Genomic DNA, 14,363 nt, shown 5'->3' on the forward strand with positions numbered 1-14,363 from the left:
AAGCCAATAAAGCATTGCTCCTACTTCCCAGTAGCAGCAACTCAGACTCCATCTTAAGTCTGTCATCATTCATCCCTACTGAATGGGGACTACATAACGTAACAATTATTCTGTTTTAGCTAACACTAAAATTCAGTAGCATTTCTAGGCAGCAATAAAATCTGCCACCAAAACAGGAATTGCTGACCTGCCTGCTTTGACATTATTATGTTAAGTTGCATAAACAGCAAATTGACCCATGAGTCCACAAATCCTACTAAATTGCTTAATTTAAAAAATGATAGTATTTGTGAACACCACACTGTGTTCATGCTGACCACATTGACTGCAAATCACCACTGAGGGGGGGGGGGGGGGGGGGAAAAAACTGAAGGTATAGAAATGCTCCCATTTAACTAATACCGATCAGACAAAGACAGTAATATCATTAAAAGAACAACGTAAAAATCACAAACACGGATTTATCTGTGGCAAACAGAATTTTATACTGCTACCTTCCATATGCTCATGACTGACAAGAAACTCAGTATTGCTCAGTGCAGCTTTTTAATTAATCTTTCCCAGCACTGCTGAGAATTTAACATTATTAACTAAGGTCAAACTCTAGACACCACAAATATTTATATTTTACTCCATAAAATGAAGTTTTCTAAACAAAGAATAGTGCTCAGTTACCAGAATATTCCCAGTAGCCACAATGGCACGAAATGCATTGCAAAGTACCCGTATTCGCCCTTATATGCCCAGAGATTTGTTAATGAATTCAAGGCCATTGATGTCATCAATTATAGTGATAAAATTAAACACAGTGAATTTTAAGTACACGATGATTTCTGTAATGGTTTATTTGGAGTATCAATCATATTCCCCAGTCTTTTAAAGTGACACAATTGTGCTACGTGCAAAATCAACCAAAGAGGAACGATGCTCTGGCCTCGCCAAAAGTACTGTCAAAAAAAAGGCAAATGAAACCAAGAAGAGAGATATTTTTCTTCTGTTATTCTGATAACCAAAGTAAAAAAAAATAAAAATAAATCTATCATCTGACTAAAAAAAGCACTGTTTGTAAGGTTACACACATTTAGCTCTGTAAGAACACTGAATTAACTCAATCCAAATACTGTATGTGAGCTTTCCTTTCTCATTTTAAGTGAAGATTAGCAATACATCAGGTATTCTCTTAGGGTGCACCACCAACAAAGATTCCTCCACTCCAAAAATGCATAATTAAGGATCACCTTAGTGTAATTTGTTAAGATAATGAAATACTGTTTTCATGAGCAATGAATGTCACCATTTTAACATGGGCAACCACAGAACAGTTACATCAAATAAATACATTGTCTGCTTCAGAGATCCCTCATCCCTAAGATGAACTTGATTTCATTTTTTGAAAGATGTAAAAATATTAAAAATCCAACTTAATACACTGACCTCTAAACAGTTTATGCCATATTAGAAGGACATCTGTTATTCTGCTATTTCAGAGGTCTCCTCAGCCACTGCATAGGTTAAGGAGAAATGACGATTAGCTAAGCTGCCACAAAATTATCGATGTGAACAGAAACCAGCAATGCAGTTCATTTTTGTCTATCAATTTAGTTGTCCTCATTGTTACCTGTATTTTATCACAGGCAGCATTTTCAGATATCTCATTAGGTATGACTGACTTCCTTCTACACCACGTTAATATTTCGCAGATGTAAGACACTATTGTTCAATAAAATGTAAACTATCCAATATGGATTGGCACACTGTCTTGAAAACACATCCATAATAATGATTTCGATTTTCAGTATTTTATTTTTTAGTCGGTATTTCTGGAGGGGAATATATTTCAACGTTTTCTGAATAAAACTCTTCCCTGCTTTTACGTTATATGGTACAGCGAAAACGCACCTCTGAACTAATGGTCCTTTACAGAAAAAGAACAAACGCAAACCATAAAAACACACAAGCCCCCCTCACCCCTCATCTTTACAGCCACTTCCCATGCTGGCAGCCGTAAGCCCTCTTTCTGCTGCCCTCCCCGATAAACCTGCCGGCCTGGCTGCCTCTCCCTTCTCATGGAGGTCTGATCTGCGAGGCTGCTGAATGCAGACACTGTACTGCACTGTGAATGGACAGCCAGGTATTTTATGAATGGAGCAGATCACGTGCTCCCAGCACCTCCCCGAGCTGATATTTCCCACATAACTGTGTCAACAAGCAGCGAACAGCACATATTAATACAGCAGGTCCTGAAGACCTTCCTCCGCCAGCCGCTGGCTGCAGGCTGGTCCTTCGCACAGCAGCAGCAGCGTTAGGCACTCTGCAGGGCAGGTTTTGCCGCAGGTCAGCGGTGAAGGCAGCAATATTTTTTTGGTGTTTTTTTTTTTTTTTTTATGAATGAAGATTGTGGTATGCAAATGAGAGCGATTCACAAAAAAAAAGAAACATGGCGGCTGCCCCGGCTACCGGCCCCGCGGGCGCCGCAGCGTCTCCCGCCCGGCCCGCTCCGCGGCCGGCAGCACCGACCCCCGCGCCCCGCTGCCCCGCGGGGCTCCGCTCCTCGGGGAGCACAGCGTCGCGCTCGGGGGAGCGCAGGGGAAGGTGCAAAGGCTTTGCTCGGGGAAAGGCAGGGAAAGGGGGAACTCGTCTTTCCAGGCGGACGAGGAGCCGTCCGCGCCCTGTCAGCCCCGCCGGCCGCTCTCCCTGCCCGCCGCTCTCCCTGCCCGCCGCTACCTGCCGGTACAATGGGCGCCCGGCCCCCTCCCTCCCCAGCGCCATGGCTGCGGCCGGCGCCGCATCATTCATAAAACCAGCCCGAGCACAGACCGGCATCGCCAATCGTAACGCCACAGCTCGGAGACCGCAACGATCAACCTTAAACTTCCCGATAGCAGGAAAAGTTTCGAAATACTTTAGATTCGATTTTCAATGCCATAAAGAACTCGGATGTGTTCTGACAAATATTTATCTCCTCCGACCCAAAACGCATTTCAAAGACAGATTACATGCAGGGGGATACAAGCGCACACACACGCACGCACACACTCTCCTCTGGATTTCCTCCAACCCAGTCGCATTAAAAATATTAAGAGATCCTTGAACTGTACCCTTCCTCTTAAAAAAAAAAAAAAAGTAAAAAAAAAAGTCCCAAGTGTTCATTAAAGGGAAAAAAAAACCCAGGGCTTTAGGGTAGGTTTAAGCTGTATTTACACTGACTGACTCATCCAATTAAAATTCAGGAGCAGTTTCCTGCAGGATGAAGCTCCCACACACTAGTTTCCATGTGAAATATCCAGAAGCAATGGGATATTATCAAAGGTGGTACGTGCAATATCTCTCTGGGCATTCAAAACCCATCCTCCCCCTCCGAGGCACCGTCGTTACCTGCACCGTTTTCTACTGGGCTTTAACTAAACCATGCTTCTCTGGCCGCTGGCTCGCAGCCCTTCTAAACCAAGCTCCTTCACAAAGAAGGAGCTTTCTGGGCTTCCAGAGCGAGCAGAAATACGCAGTACGCGCAGGGGGGAGGCCGGGACACGTACGTGCGCGGGCAGGGGCGCCCCGCGGGGCGCGGAGCCGGGGGACGCGCCGAGCCCCGGCCCCAGCCCGACCCCAGGGCGGAGGGGAGAGCCGCCGCGCCAGGGCGGAGAGGGGGGAACGGCCGCTTACTCGTTGTTAGAAGTCGCCGTCTCTTCGCTCATTTTCTCCTCACCGCGATCCGACAGGGAGACGGAGCAGCACCGACGCAGCCAGGGCGCAGGCAGAACTCACCAGAAACTTCACCATTGTTACCCCCCGGTCTGCCCTCCCCGGCCAGGGCACGGGCAGCGTTGTGAACTGAGGGAGGAGGGGGAAAGAGGGCGGGTAGCGATATTTATCCTGGAAACACGAAATCCTGTTGTCCTGCGCTGGAGCGTATTTCTCCGTCTTTAGAGATGATGATGAAGATAGTGGTGGAAACAGCAGCAGCAATCACAGATCTTCTGCTCTTGAGCTGCCCCCAGTTAATGGAGAACAGACTGGTGGAGACAAGAGAGGGTTCCCCGCTGCAAAAAGCTGCACCGCACCGTCCTCCCGCTGCAGCTCATCTCCCGCTGCAGCCGTCTGCACTGCTGCCCTCCTCCTCCTCCTGCTGCTGCTGCTGCTCGGCCGCCTCCCTGCCTGCCCGCCCGCCTCCCGCGCCCAGCCGGGGCAGGCGACGGCAGAAATTCCTCCAGACACCGGAGCCGCCACAGGCCGGGGCGGGCGCGGGGTGGGGGGAGAAAGGCGAGGCAGAGCGGCTCGGCTCTCCCACCCCCTCCAAAGCGACGCCGAGCACTGCGCAAGGAAAACGAGCCGGCCCCAAGGAGAAGGCTGGTGACGGGGGGAGGGAGGCGTTTTAAACCAGCCTGGGGGTGGGAAGGGGGGGACAGAGGAGAGAGAGGATGCGTCACGGCTGTTTGTGCGAGGAGAGGAGCAGGGAGGGAGGGGGAGAGGAACTACCAGGGCGAGAGAGGAGCCCCCGGCCGCAGGACGAGGGGGAGAGGACGGAGAAAGCCCGCGGGGAAGTTCAGCGGCAGCGCTCCCTCCCCGGCAGCAACTCCACTGGCGACCGCCGCCGCCTCGGCTCCTCGCAGCCGCCTCCGCCGCCTCCTCCTCCTCCTCACAGGAAAACTGGGCGGAAGCGTTGACTTCAAGGTCCTTCCGCCGCCACAGCTTGATCCAAAATAACCACGGGGGAAAGGGAGGAGGGAGAGGAGGGAAGAGCGAGGGGAAGAAAGCAGTTCCCTTGACCCCGCGTCCGCCGCCCTCCCCGCGGCGCCCGGCGCCTGCCCTGCCCCCGAGTTTCCTGAAAGTAGTTCCCTCCTCTCCGGCGCTGCCTCGCGCGCTTCCCGAGGAGCGGCTGCCGCACGCGCACGCCCGGCGCCGCGGAGGGATACGGGAGCTGCCCCGCCGCCCTCCTTCCTGCTCCGAGGGCGCGGGACAGGAGCGCGCGCGGGGCGCCGTGGCTCCTGCTGCGGGCCCCGCCTGCCCGGGCAGCGGTAAAGCTGGGGGGGGGGGGGCCGGGCGCCGGCGGGCCTGTGTCCGGGCGTCTCCGCCGGCGGGCTGCGTTGCGGTTTCTCCCTACTGTTTTTTAAGCCGGAGAGAATGTAACCGCTTAAGTGTGCGGCAGGCTCGGGGGAGTGGGGCTGGTGAGGCGGGACCCTGCGTGGCACCGGTGTGTCCTTCTTCACGGGTCGCCGCTCGCCTCCGTGTTCGGCAGGACCGCGTGTGTTCCGGCGAGCCGAGAAGCGCGGTCACGTTAGCCGGGGTCTCCGTTGTGAGCGGCGCCGTGCGGGGCTGGCGGCAGCGCGGCGCCTCCGGGGGTGCGGGCGGGGCTCACCTGCGGCCTCTGAAGGGCCTGCCCGCCTGTCACGCCTGCCTGAGCTCTGCAAACCTGGGAGCGGTCCCGAGCGGGCGATGGCAGGGAGGGAGCGTGAAAGCCCGGCTCGGCCTCTCTCTCTGAGTGCACCCCGAAATGGAAGCCTTTGTCGTGGGTCCAAGCAAGCAGGGAAATCGAGAAGCAGCAGCGACTGAACCCAAACCCCTTTTCAGGAACTTACAAAGTAAACGCGCTGCTCGATCTGATTGAAAAGTGGAGCAGTGCAGCAAACCCCGAGGGCTCAAAAATCACGAGTCAGACCGTCAAGTAAATGAGATTATAATAAAAGATTATATTGTGATTTTGTCTGTCGGTTGGATTTTGATTTCTTCTTGCCTAGTCCTTCCATGCCTGCTTGCCAACTGATACATCTCGTCAAAAATTTATGGACTAAAATATTGTGGTGCTACTGTGAGAGACTTCACTTCCCCAAAGCATGTTCATTATCCCCAGCTTCTCATGTACTTCCTCAGTTTTTCACAGCTGCTCTTGCAAGAGCCTTCTCTGTCAACTTTGATCCTATTTTGCTTTTTCCTGTAACTGGGACTTTTTTCCCCTGACTCTGGTGATGTCACAGGCGCAGTGGTGAGCTGTTCTCTCTTCCTGTTTGAAGAAGATGGGGTGAGCTCCCTTGGCAATAGTAACTAGTCTAATTCCCACACTACTGTTAGTTGGTTGCTTTTCCCAAGGAAGGGAGATACTGGAACATGGGAAATCAGGAGGAATTTCCATCATTTCAAGGGAACATGGAATGTCTCACGTCATCAGAGGCCAGACTACAAACTTGCATCATCTGTTTGAATACACAGAAGCAGGATGGTAGTGTGCTTATCAAGGGTGTTTTTTAAGAAAATTCTTCCTTTTCACCTGAGGTTAAAAGTACAGTTTGTCTATGGGTCTTAATGATGTCCAAAGATTTTTCTTGAAAATGTTTTTTATGTGATTGAAAGCTATGAGGAAATCTTGCAGTGACGAAAAAGCGTATGTATTTTCAGACAGGTTTTTGTTTTGAGGGGTTAAAGCATTTTAAACATCTATTTTTATCTGCTATAGCAGGCAAGAAATGGAATATTTAGCTTCTAGACAGTATGTTTGCTGTAGTATTTCTTATTAATTGAAATTCCATGTGTCTCTTAAAGAGTTCTACCATAAAAATAATGGAACAATTAAAATAAACTATCACTCTCGCTCTGGTAAAGGCCTTGTAACATGTTTCAAGCAGCTCACGTGTCAAACCTACAATAATAAAGCTCGCTTCCTTATGGGAGGATTTTAGAGGAAAATTTCCAATTGTTTTGTAAAATACTTTTTTTCTAAAGGAGTACACTCAAAGTGGTTCAGTTATTCATGGCACAACCACATCCAGATACTAAAAATACATTACAAACCATTTTTGTACAATTTTGGAGTTCATATTAATCAAATTGAGTATTTGATAGGACAATGCTCAGGTCTTTTGAAACTCAACTGGAGACATGGTATTATTCTACTTAGCAATGAGAATCCTTTCAGAGAACTTCCTGTCTTGTGGCTGGCACATAATGACACTTCCTCTAGTATAATTCTCATTTTCTACTTGTTTCAAAGCTGAAATATTTAACATTCTGTAAGCTAATGGTTTAATTAAGATAATTGGATTAATATGATCTTGTACAAGAATGTTAAAGAATTAGCTCAGTTTGTCAGATGGTGGTATAGCTCTATTCACTGCACTTGAAGAGACCGTTTGGTAAGATAGACCGTTAATCTGGATGTTGGTTTTCTTTTAAAATTCCTTAAATATATTTAATGTAAAAATTATTTTCATCATGGCAATTCAGTAAAATGAACTGTTTTGTAATATACCACAAAGAATTTGAAATCATTAAGGACTCTTTCAGGTTTTCATTAATGTGTTTATTAATAATTAAATGTATGTTCAGTTGTCAACTGAAAATGTGAGACTCATCGGTGACTTTCATTTGCCTGTGCAGAGGAGGTCAGGAGAGAGGGACTCATCACTTCTTCACTTGCAGCGGCTCTTCAACTTCTGCGAGCAGTCTGATGCTACAGTATGTGTAGTAGAAGTCTCGCAAGCAGTTTCTCTCCTTTCACCTCAATATCATAAAGGGGACAGAAAATCTGCACTTGTCTGTGTCTTGGTACTGTAATCCTGTTTGTTTACCTCCACCCAGGGTGGAAAGATTGGAGAACACGATCCTGGAGTATTGGTGTCCTTTTGCTGAGCAGCAGTTGGTTTCAAGGCTTTCCACGTTTGTTTTTTGGAGCTGAAATAAGTGGTCACGTGTTTTCAATGCAAATGGTTTATTTCAGAAGTACTTGTGATCCCTGCCTGTGCAAACAGCAGAAGTGGGCTAGGCATTCGAAAACCTTAGACAAATGACCACTTTGAGTCCCAAGCACCAGATGTTTTGAGGTCTTATCTTTCTTCGTATGTTCTGTGCCTCTTTGCTTTCTGTTGTTACAGACTTTACAATTTAAGTGTCCTGAGCTGAAATGCGGGCTTCCTGTGTATGATCTGGAAAAGATACCTTTGAACAGGAAAGCTTCTAGTACTTTTCACTAGAGCTGCTGAGGTGTATTCACTTTTTGGTGTAGGTACAGGGATGACTCCTTACCTGAAAACAAGATATGCTCAGTGCTGAATGGGGCAAATGTGATAAAAATTATAATTTTTTATGTTACTTTTGATATTTTTGTACATCCAATGCTTTCTGTAGTTGCACTTTACAAAAAATAATTTAGATGTCAATGCCATTGTTTCTCTATAACATATTGATAGCTGTGGACCTTCAAAGTAAAAATATTCCCTGGCCTCGCTTCCAGAGACCTTTTTAAATGGGAAATAGGGGGTGACAGTGCTAATGGAAAGTGAAGGCAATGTGTATAATTAGGAAGCCATGTAACATACAAGCAGAAATTTATGTAAGCAAAATGATAATCTGTATTCTGAATGTCTGTATTTTTGTAATTTTCACATATGTCTGCATCCAGAACCCGTCTTTCTGTGACTGACACTAGTCTTAAAAATGCTCAGTTAACCAGGAGTAGTTATGATGAGGCAGAAGTCTGCTCGATGTTACAAACTGTGTTTACTTGACCGAGCAGGACTGAAGCATTTTTCATACACTACTACTGAATGTAGAGCAAGGGCCCAATACGCCTGTTCGCCATTCTTGCAAATGGTTCCACGTGTGCCTGTGAATGTTTCTGATGAAAGAAGTGATCAGGAGTGGCAATGGAGTGTAGCAGGACTCTGAGTCTGTGGCAGAAGAATTATATACAGAAGATGCATTAGAGGGTTAGGTTGAATATTTCTGATCAGCATGGCATTCACTTCTTAAAGTCTGTGATAGGATCAGTGGAAGTTAAAGAACCCTTTCAAGATTAGCTGGGCATTGAAGAGCTTCAGTGACCAATTCTTAGTTGAGGTTTTAACTACTAAATACAAAAGTTCTGAACTCTGCCTCCACAAAACACAGTGCTGCTTATATTTGAATCCAGATGCTAATGATAAATTTACAAAACATGGAGGTCAGGTGGAGGTTCTGCCATTTTGAGGAAGATTATTAGAGGTCTATTAGGAATTTCTTTTCTAATAGCTTTAATTCAGAATCCTAGCTTGAGTTAAACACTGAGTGATCGTTAAACACATCTTAATAAGGGTTTAGCTAAACTGAGCTCATTAAATTTATGTTAGTATTTCAGCAAAGTCAGTTTTTGTTAAGTTCTAACCAGGTATCCTGCCATCACATAGCAATAGGATAAAAAAGTTGTTCTTGATGCTATTGTCTCAAAAATGTTTTCCAGCAAGATACAGAGCCATGTTAGAGTCAAATCTGTATCAATTCCAATATATTTGAGGTGGATCTAATTAATCAGAATATCAGATTTTCATATATTATTCCAGTTACTGATTTGTAATAACAGAACTATTTATAGGAGATAGAAAAATGCTAGGAAAATGGAGTCCCAGGTGGGAGGATGAAAAGCTCATTTTATGTGTTTTCAAATGTGTCAGCTGTTGTACCTTTCACAGAATCACAGAATGCCATATTGGAAGGCACCTCAAGGATCATCTGGTCCAACCTTTCTTGGTAAAAGCACAATCTAGACAAGGTGGCCCACGACCCTGGATGTGGTTGCAGTGGTCATCTGTGGTATCAGTTGTTCAGTAATTTTAGTCTATCTTTTTTGAGTATGCTCAAAGGATGTTTTTTTGGGATAAATATATTTGTTGTGGTTTGGGCCTAACACGACAACAAAGAACCAGCCACCTGGCTGCTCACTCACCCCACCCCCCCTACCTCTCCACACACGCTGGGATGGGGAGGACAAAGGCCAGTTAGAAGCTCATGGGTTGAGACAAAAGACAAGGAAGGTTCTTCACTGATTAAGGTCACGGGCAAAACAGACTCAACTTGGGGAAAAATAATAATTTAATTTACCACTAATCAAATGCACACAGGGTGCAGACAACACAAAAATCAGTGCTTACATACATTGCCCCCACCCCTCCCTTCTTCCCAGGCCCAAATTACTTTGTTCTCCATTTCTCTCCCTCCTTTCCCCCAGCAGCACAGGGGGACAGGGGATGGGGTTTAGAGTCAGTTCACAGGCTGGTGGTTCCTGCCACTCCTTCCTTTGGAAGAAGGATTCCTTACAGTCCTCACCTGCTTCTTCATGGGGGCCCTCCCATGGGAGAGAGTCCCCCACGAACCTCTCCTTCATGAGTCCTTCCCATGAGGTCAGGAACATCAGGAGCAAGCTGCTTCAGTGTGGGCTTCCCACAGAGACATGGGCTGCTTTGAGAACAGTCGCCTCCCCTGGCACAGGGTGTTCCACAGCTGCTTAATCCAAGTCCTTTGACAGCAAATCCAGGTCTGCTGGGAGGAAATCCAAATTCACCCCTTCTGCTGCCTTCAGGGAATGTTCCACCATGTTCCTCCATGAATGCAGAGGGACAGCCTTCCTTCTCACCATAGGCTGCAGGGAAACTTCTGCTTGGGCACCTTCTTCCCCATCTTGCTCACCAACCACGGATATCTCTCTGCCTCTCCAGCACAGCTTCCTACCTGCTTGTCCCACTCAGGTCTTATATAAGTTATTTCATATGTTAATCGTAGAGTTGCATCTGTTGCCTCTCTCTCTCATGGTTCCTTGGCTAGCCAGTTTTGGAGCTGGGGAAGCTTCTCAGCTTTTTTTATCAGAGCCACCCATGGGGCCCCTCCCCACTACCAAAAAACTTGGCAAACCAAACAATATTTTAGGGTTTTTTGGGTAATACCTTTTATGCCCTAAGGTATGGTCAGCTAGGGCAGCATTGCCACTGAAAACAGCAGCTTCACCTTTCTCCTACTCTGCTCCCTTCTCTACCTTGCACCTTACTTAGATGGCCCAAATATTTGTGTATTGAAAAATGAACTGCACTGGGAAATTCACCCAGATTAAAACTAGTGTGGGAAATAATAACTGATTAGCCTTTTAGTATTTCCAGTGAACCATGCAACTGGAGAAATACCCATGCTCACCCAAGAATGGATAACATGGAAGGGGGGGGAGCAAGAAAATGGTGGCATTGGAAAACTGCTTTTTATGGAGGCAGGGCTGATTTGTGCCAAACTAAAGTGTGGCTTGATAAACTACCACAAAATCTGGGTAAGTAAAAGGAAGAAAATGGGCAACCTGAGAACACTAAAAATCATTGCAATCTCATTTGTTTGGTAATGGCTATGTTGAGACATAAATATTCTGTGAAGAATGTATTTCAAATCTCATTCTAAATCTAATACAGACTTTCGTATGTTTCTTTTTCTGGACTTTTTGCCCCATTATTACCAATAGTAATCTAGGAAATCAGGCCCTAAGATCCTCCAAAGAGAAAGTCCCAAATATATTCACAAATTCCAGTGGTGCCTTCTGGCCAGCAACTGGGGACAGATTTGTTGCAGTCATTTCAGCCTATATAAAATAGGAACTGGAGACACATTTCTGTTTGATATGCAGAAATGTGTTGCCCAGGGGAAACTGTGGTCTAATGTATTTTGCAGTAAAATGAACAAGGAGCATTTACATGACTGCTTCATATGTTCAGCCATGAGAAAGCAGGTTCCTATGTCACTCAGCTTCCAGGGGAGGGCAATTCTTACCCACACTAATTGCTCTCACTTCTGGAAATAGAATGGAAATACCCACTAAGGTACCACATAAATTCAAACAGATACGTAAACCTCTCAAGGTTTTTCATTCTGGTAGAATCAGAAAGGAATCAGAAGTGGATATGCACGGTCTGAATTGAGTGTTAGCTCAGGTGCAAGTGAATGTTGCATGTAGTCTGCTTTAGAAAACAAATGGTGCAGTACCAGGATTGCAAAGAGAGAACTTGCCTTCCACCACTTCAGGTCTCTAGTTATTCCAGTGTCATTTTCCACCATGCTTATAATTGCCATTGTATTGAAATTGTTTAATTTAAAAGCAAGTTAAAACCTGAGGTTGCTGTGTTCTGCTTGTTGCTTTTCCTACAGATGGGCTTGTGCTGCAAACCAGTGTGACAACTAAGCTGCATGTGCTGTAATTTCTAGGACCCACACAGAGTTGTGCTAAATGAACTCATGGCAAATCAATTAAATTGTTATACATACCTGCTGCCTACTCTAGTAAAGGTTTAACTTGGGGGGGGGGAGAGTAACAATTTAAAATGGTCAAATAATCATAGAAGCATAGAATCATCCTGATTGGAAAGGACCTTGAAGATCAAGTCCAACCATAACCTAAATCCCCCTACCATAACCTAATTTACCCTTTCAGTGCTTAAATCATGTCACTAAGCACTATACCTACATTTATTTTAAACAATTCCAGGGATGGTGACTCCACCACCCCCCTGGGTAGCCTGTTCCAGTGTCCAACCACTCTTTAGGTAAAGAAATTCTAATATCCAGCCTAAACCTCCCCTGGTGCAGTTTCAGGCCATTTCCTCTTGTCCTGTCATTATTCACTTGAGAGAAGAGGCCAACTCCCACCTCCCTACAACCTCCATTCAGGTAGTTGTAGAGAACAATGAAGTCTCCCCTCAGCCTCCTCTTCTTCAAACTAAACAATCTCTATTCCCTCAGCCTCTCCTCATAGGTCTTGTTCTCCAGACCTTTCACCAGCTTGGTAGCTCTTCTCTGGACATGCTCCAGTGACTCAACATCCTGCCTGTAGTGAGTGGCACAGAACTGCACATGGTACTTGAGGTGTGGCCTCACCAGTGCTGAGTACAGGGGCATAAAACAGGGGCAATAAACTTGTTTTAAAATCAAGCATCCATTTTAGAGGGTTTTTTGATATTTATACTAGGTGTTTCCATTCTTCTTTCTTTACTAGAAGGATAATTAATGTGTTTATTTTTTTAAAAAGACTGTCTTTCTTCTTAAATAGTAGAGATTATGAATATTGCTTTTGAATTGTAGTGTACTTCAGATCTGGGCTATTTTTAATTCCAATTGCTTGAGAGATTTTTCTTTTGTCCATGAAGGTCCTGAAGGAAAAATTCCTCTTGCTTACTTCCTCAATTAAAGCTCATCATGTGTAACCCTAGAAAATCGCTGCACCTGGTTACTGGCACTCAGACTGGGATGTATCTTTGGTTTGGCAACTAGTTTAGACCAGACACCCAACTTTTAGATGGCTAAACAAACCCTATTTACGAGTCCTTTCTGTACTTTAAGAAATGATCAGTCTAGCAAATTGGTACAATACTCTAGGGTGTCTCAGATCCTGAATTGCTCTGATGTCTCTCAGCTGAGAAATAAAACAAGGTCCTGATTAGCAGTGTTTATTAAAAGGCCTGTGACACTTTTTACTTGAGCTGACTATAGATGGGTAATCGCATCCACGGTTACATAACTAAGATAAACATTTCATGGCGTTATAAACTCTCCTGCTGTAAAGCATAAGCCACCCACCAACTGCCTGATTTTAGGAAGAGCCCTCTCTATTACATAAGTGTTCACTATGGGGGTTTCTTGCACCTGCCTCTGAAGCATCTGGTACTTGTCACCTTCAAAAAGAGGATTCAAGACTCGATGGACAACTAATCTGAGCCAATCTGGCAATTTTTATGTAACCGAAGGCACTTTGTGACAGGAGGACGTGTCATGGTTCTTGATGATGTATCTGCCGAATTCCCAAGGCTATTTAAAATGTGTATTGTATGTTCGTCCTTAAAAGTTCATTTTTAAGATGCTTGATACAAGGTAATATTGTAGGAATCGCTATACAAATGTGCAAACGAGTGGGACTATATTCATATGTGTGACTGTGGGTGACTTTTAAGTACATTACTCTTCATGAAGAAGAAGTGAATTGCTGGCAGAGAAAGTGGGAGTACTATTACATAAGTTGGAGCTATCCAGGATATCTTTAACTTGTTCTTATATGCTTTGTGCATTTTTCCTTTCTTTGCTGGAAGGACTTAACAGGTGTAACTATCTAACAACAGCTTTATCGCAGCCTAGATTTGATTCCTCCTTGCAGTGTTTAGCTGGTGTGGATTCCTGATTACTCTCACAGCAGATCATACAAAAGCTACCAAAGTGCTTGTGAAAGAATTTACACAAAGGATCTGTATCGGGGGATTTTATCATTTACAAGAAGAAAAATTTTAGATACCCTCTGTTGAAGTAACATTCTTCAAATCCTAAATAGGAAACCTCTTATTTTTCATGAGAACGTACTGGGCTCTGGGATGGTAAATGGTCATGTTTAAAGCTAAGTATTTTCTTTGTAGCTCATATTTAAATCTCACTGATGTTTCTGGGAATTAAGCACATTTTTAAATCTAAGCTTGTTCTTGACTGCTTTGCAGCTTTAGGATAATACGACTTGCTGCCTGTATTAAAACATGTCTAAGCATTTCCTAAACAAAAGTCTCGCAGTACACAGCAACACAGTGAAATGTTTTATTGTGGGACATTAACAGTACCAT

The 14,363-nt window shown here is 45.1% G+C and overlaps 1 protein-coding gene and 1 long non-coding RNA gene across 3 annotated transcripts in view; one reads left to right on the plus strand and one right to left on the minus strand.

Annotated features, from left to right (window-relative positions):
- SPRED1 (sprouty related EVH1 domain containing 1) overlaps window positions 1-4,452 on the minus strand; it is a 63,008-nt gene extending 58,556 nt beyond the window's left edge. Inside the window, exon 1 of one of the 2 annotated variants that reach the window (XM_051621461.1) lies at window positions 3,661-4,452. In XM_051621461.1, coding sequence (XP_051477421.1) covers window positions 3,661-3,692 — 32 coding nt within the window. In that variant the 5' untranslated portion in view covers window positions 3,693-4,452. The remainder of the gene's footprint in view (window positions 1-3,660) is intronic. The other variant, XM_051621463.1, reaches the window with a different exon arrangement.
- A 459-nt stretch (window positions 4,453-4,911) lies between these two features.
- On the plus strand, window positions 4,912-7,328 carry LOC127385591 (uncharacterized). The gene is made up of 2 exons (XR_007889708.1): window positions 4,912-5,012; window positions 5,234-7,328. It is a non-coding gene; the product is annotated as an uncharacterized LOC127385591 (long non-coding RNA).
- The last annotated feature ends 7,035 nt before the right edge of the window (window positions 7,329-14,363 follow it).

The sequence above is a fragment of the Apus apus genome, chromosome 5 (assembly GCF_020740795.1).
Source record: "Apus apus isolate bApuApu2 chromosome 5, bApuApu2.pri.cur, whole genome shotgun sequence".
In the NCBI taxonomy this organism is placed as follows: Eukaryota; Metazoa; Chordata; class Aves; order Apodiformes; family Apodidae; genus Apus; species Apus apus.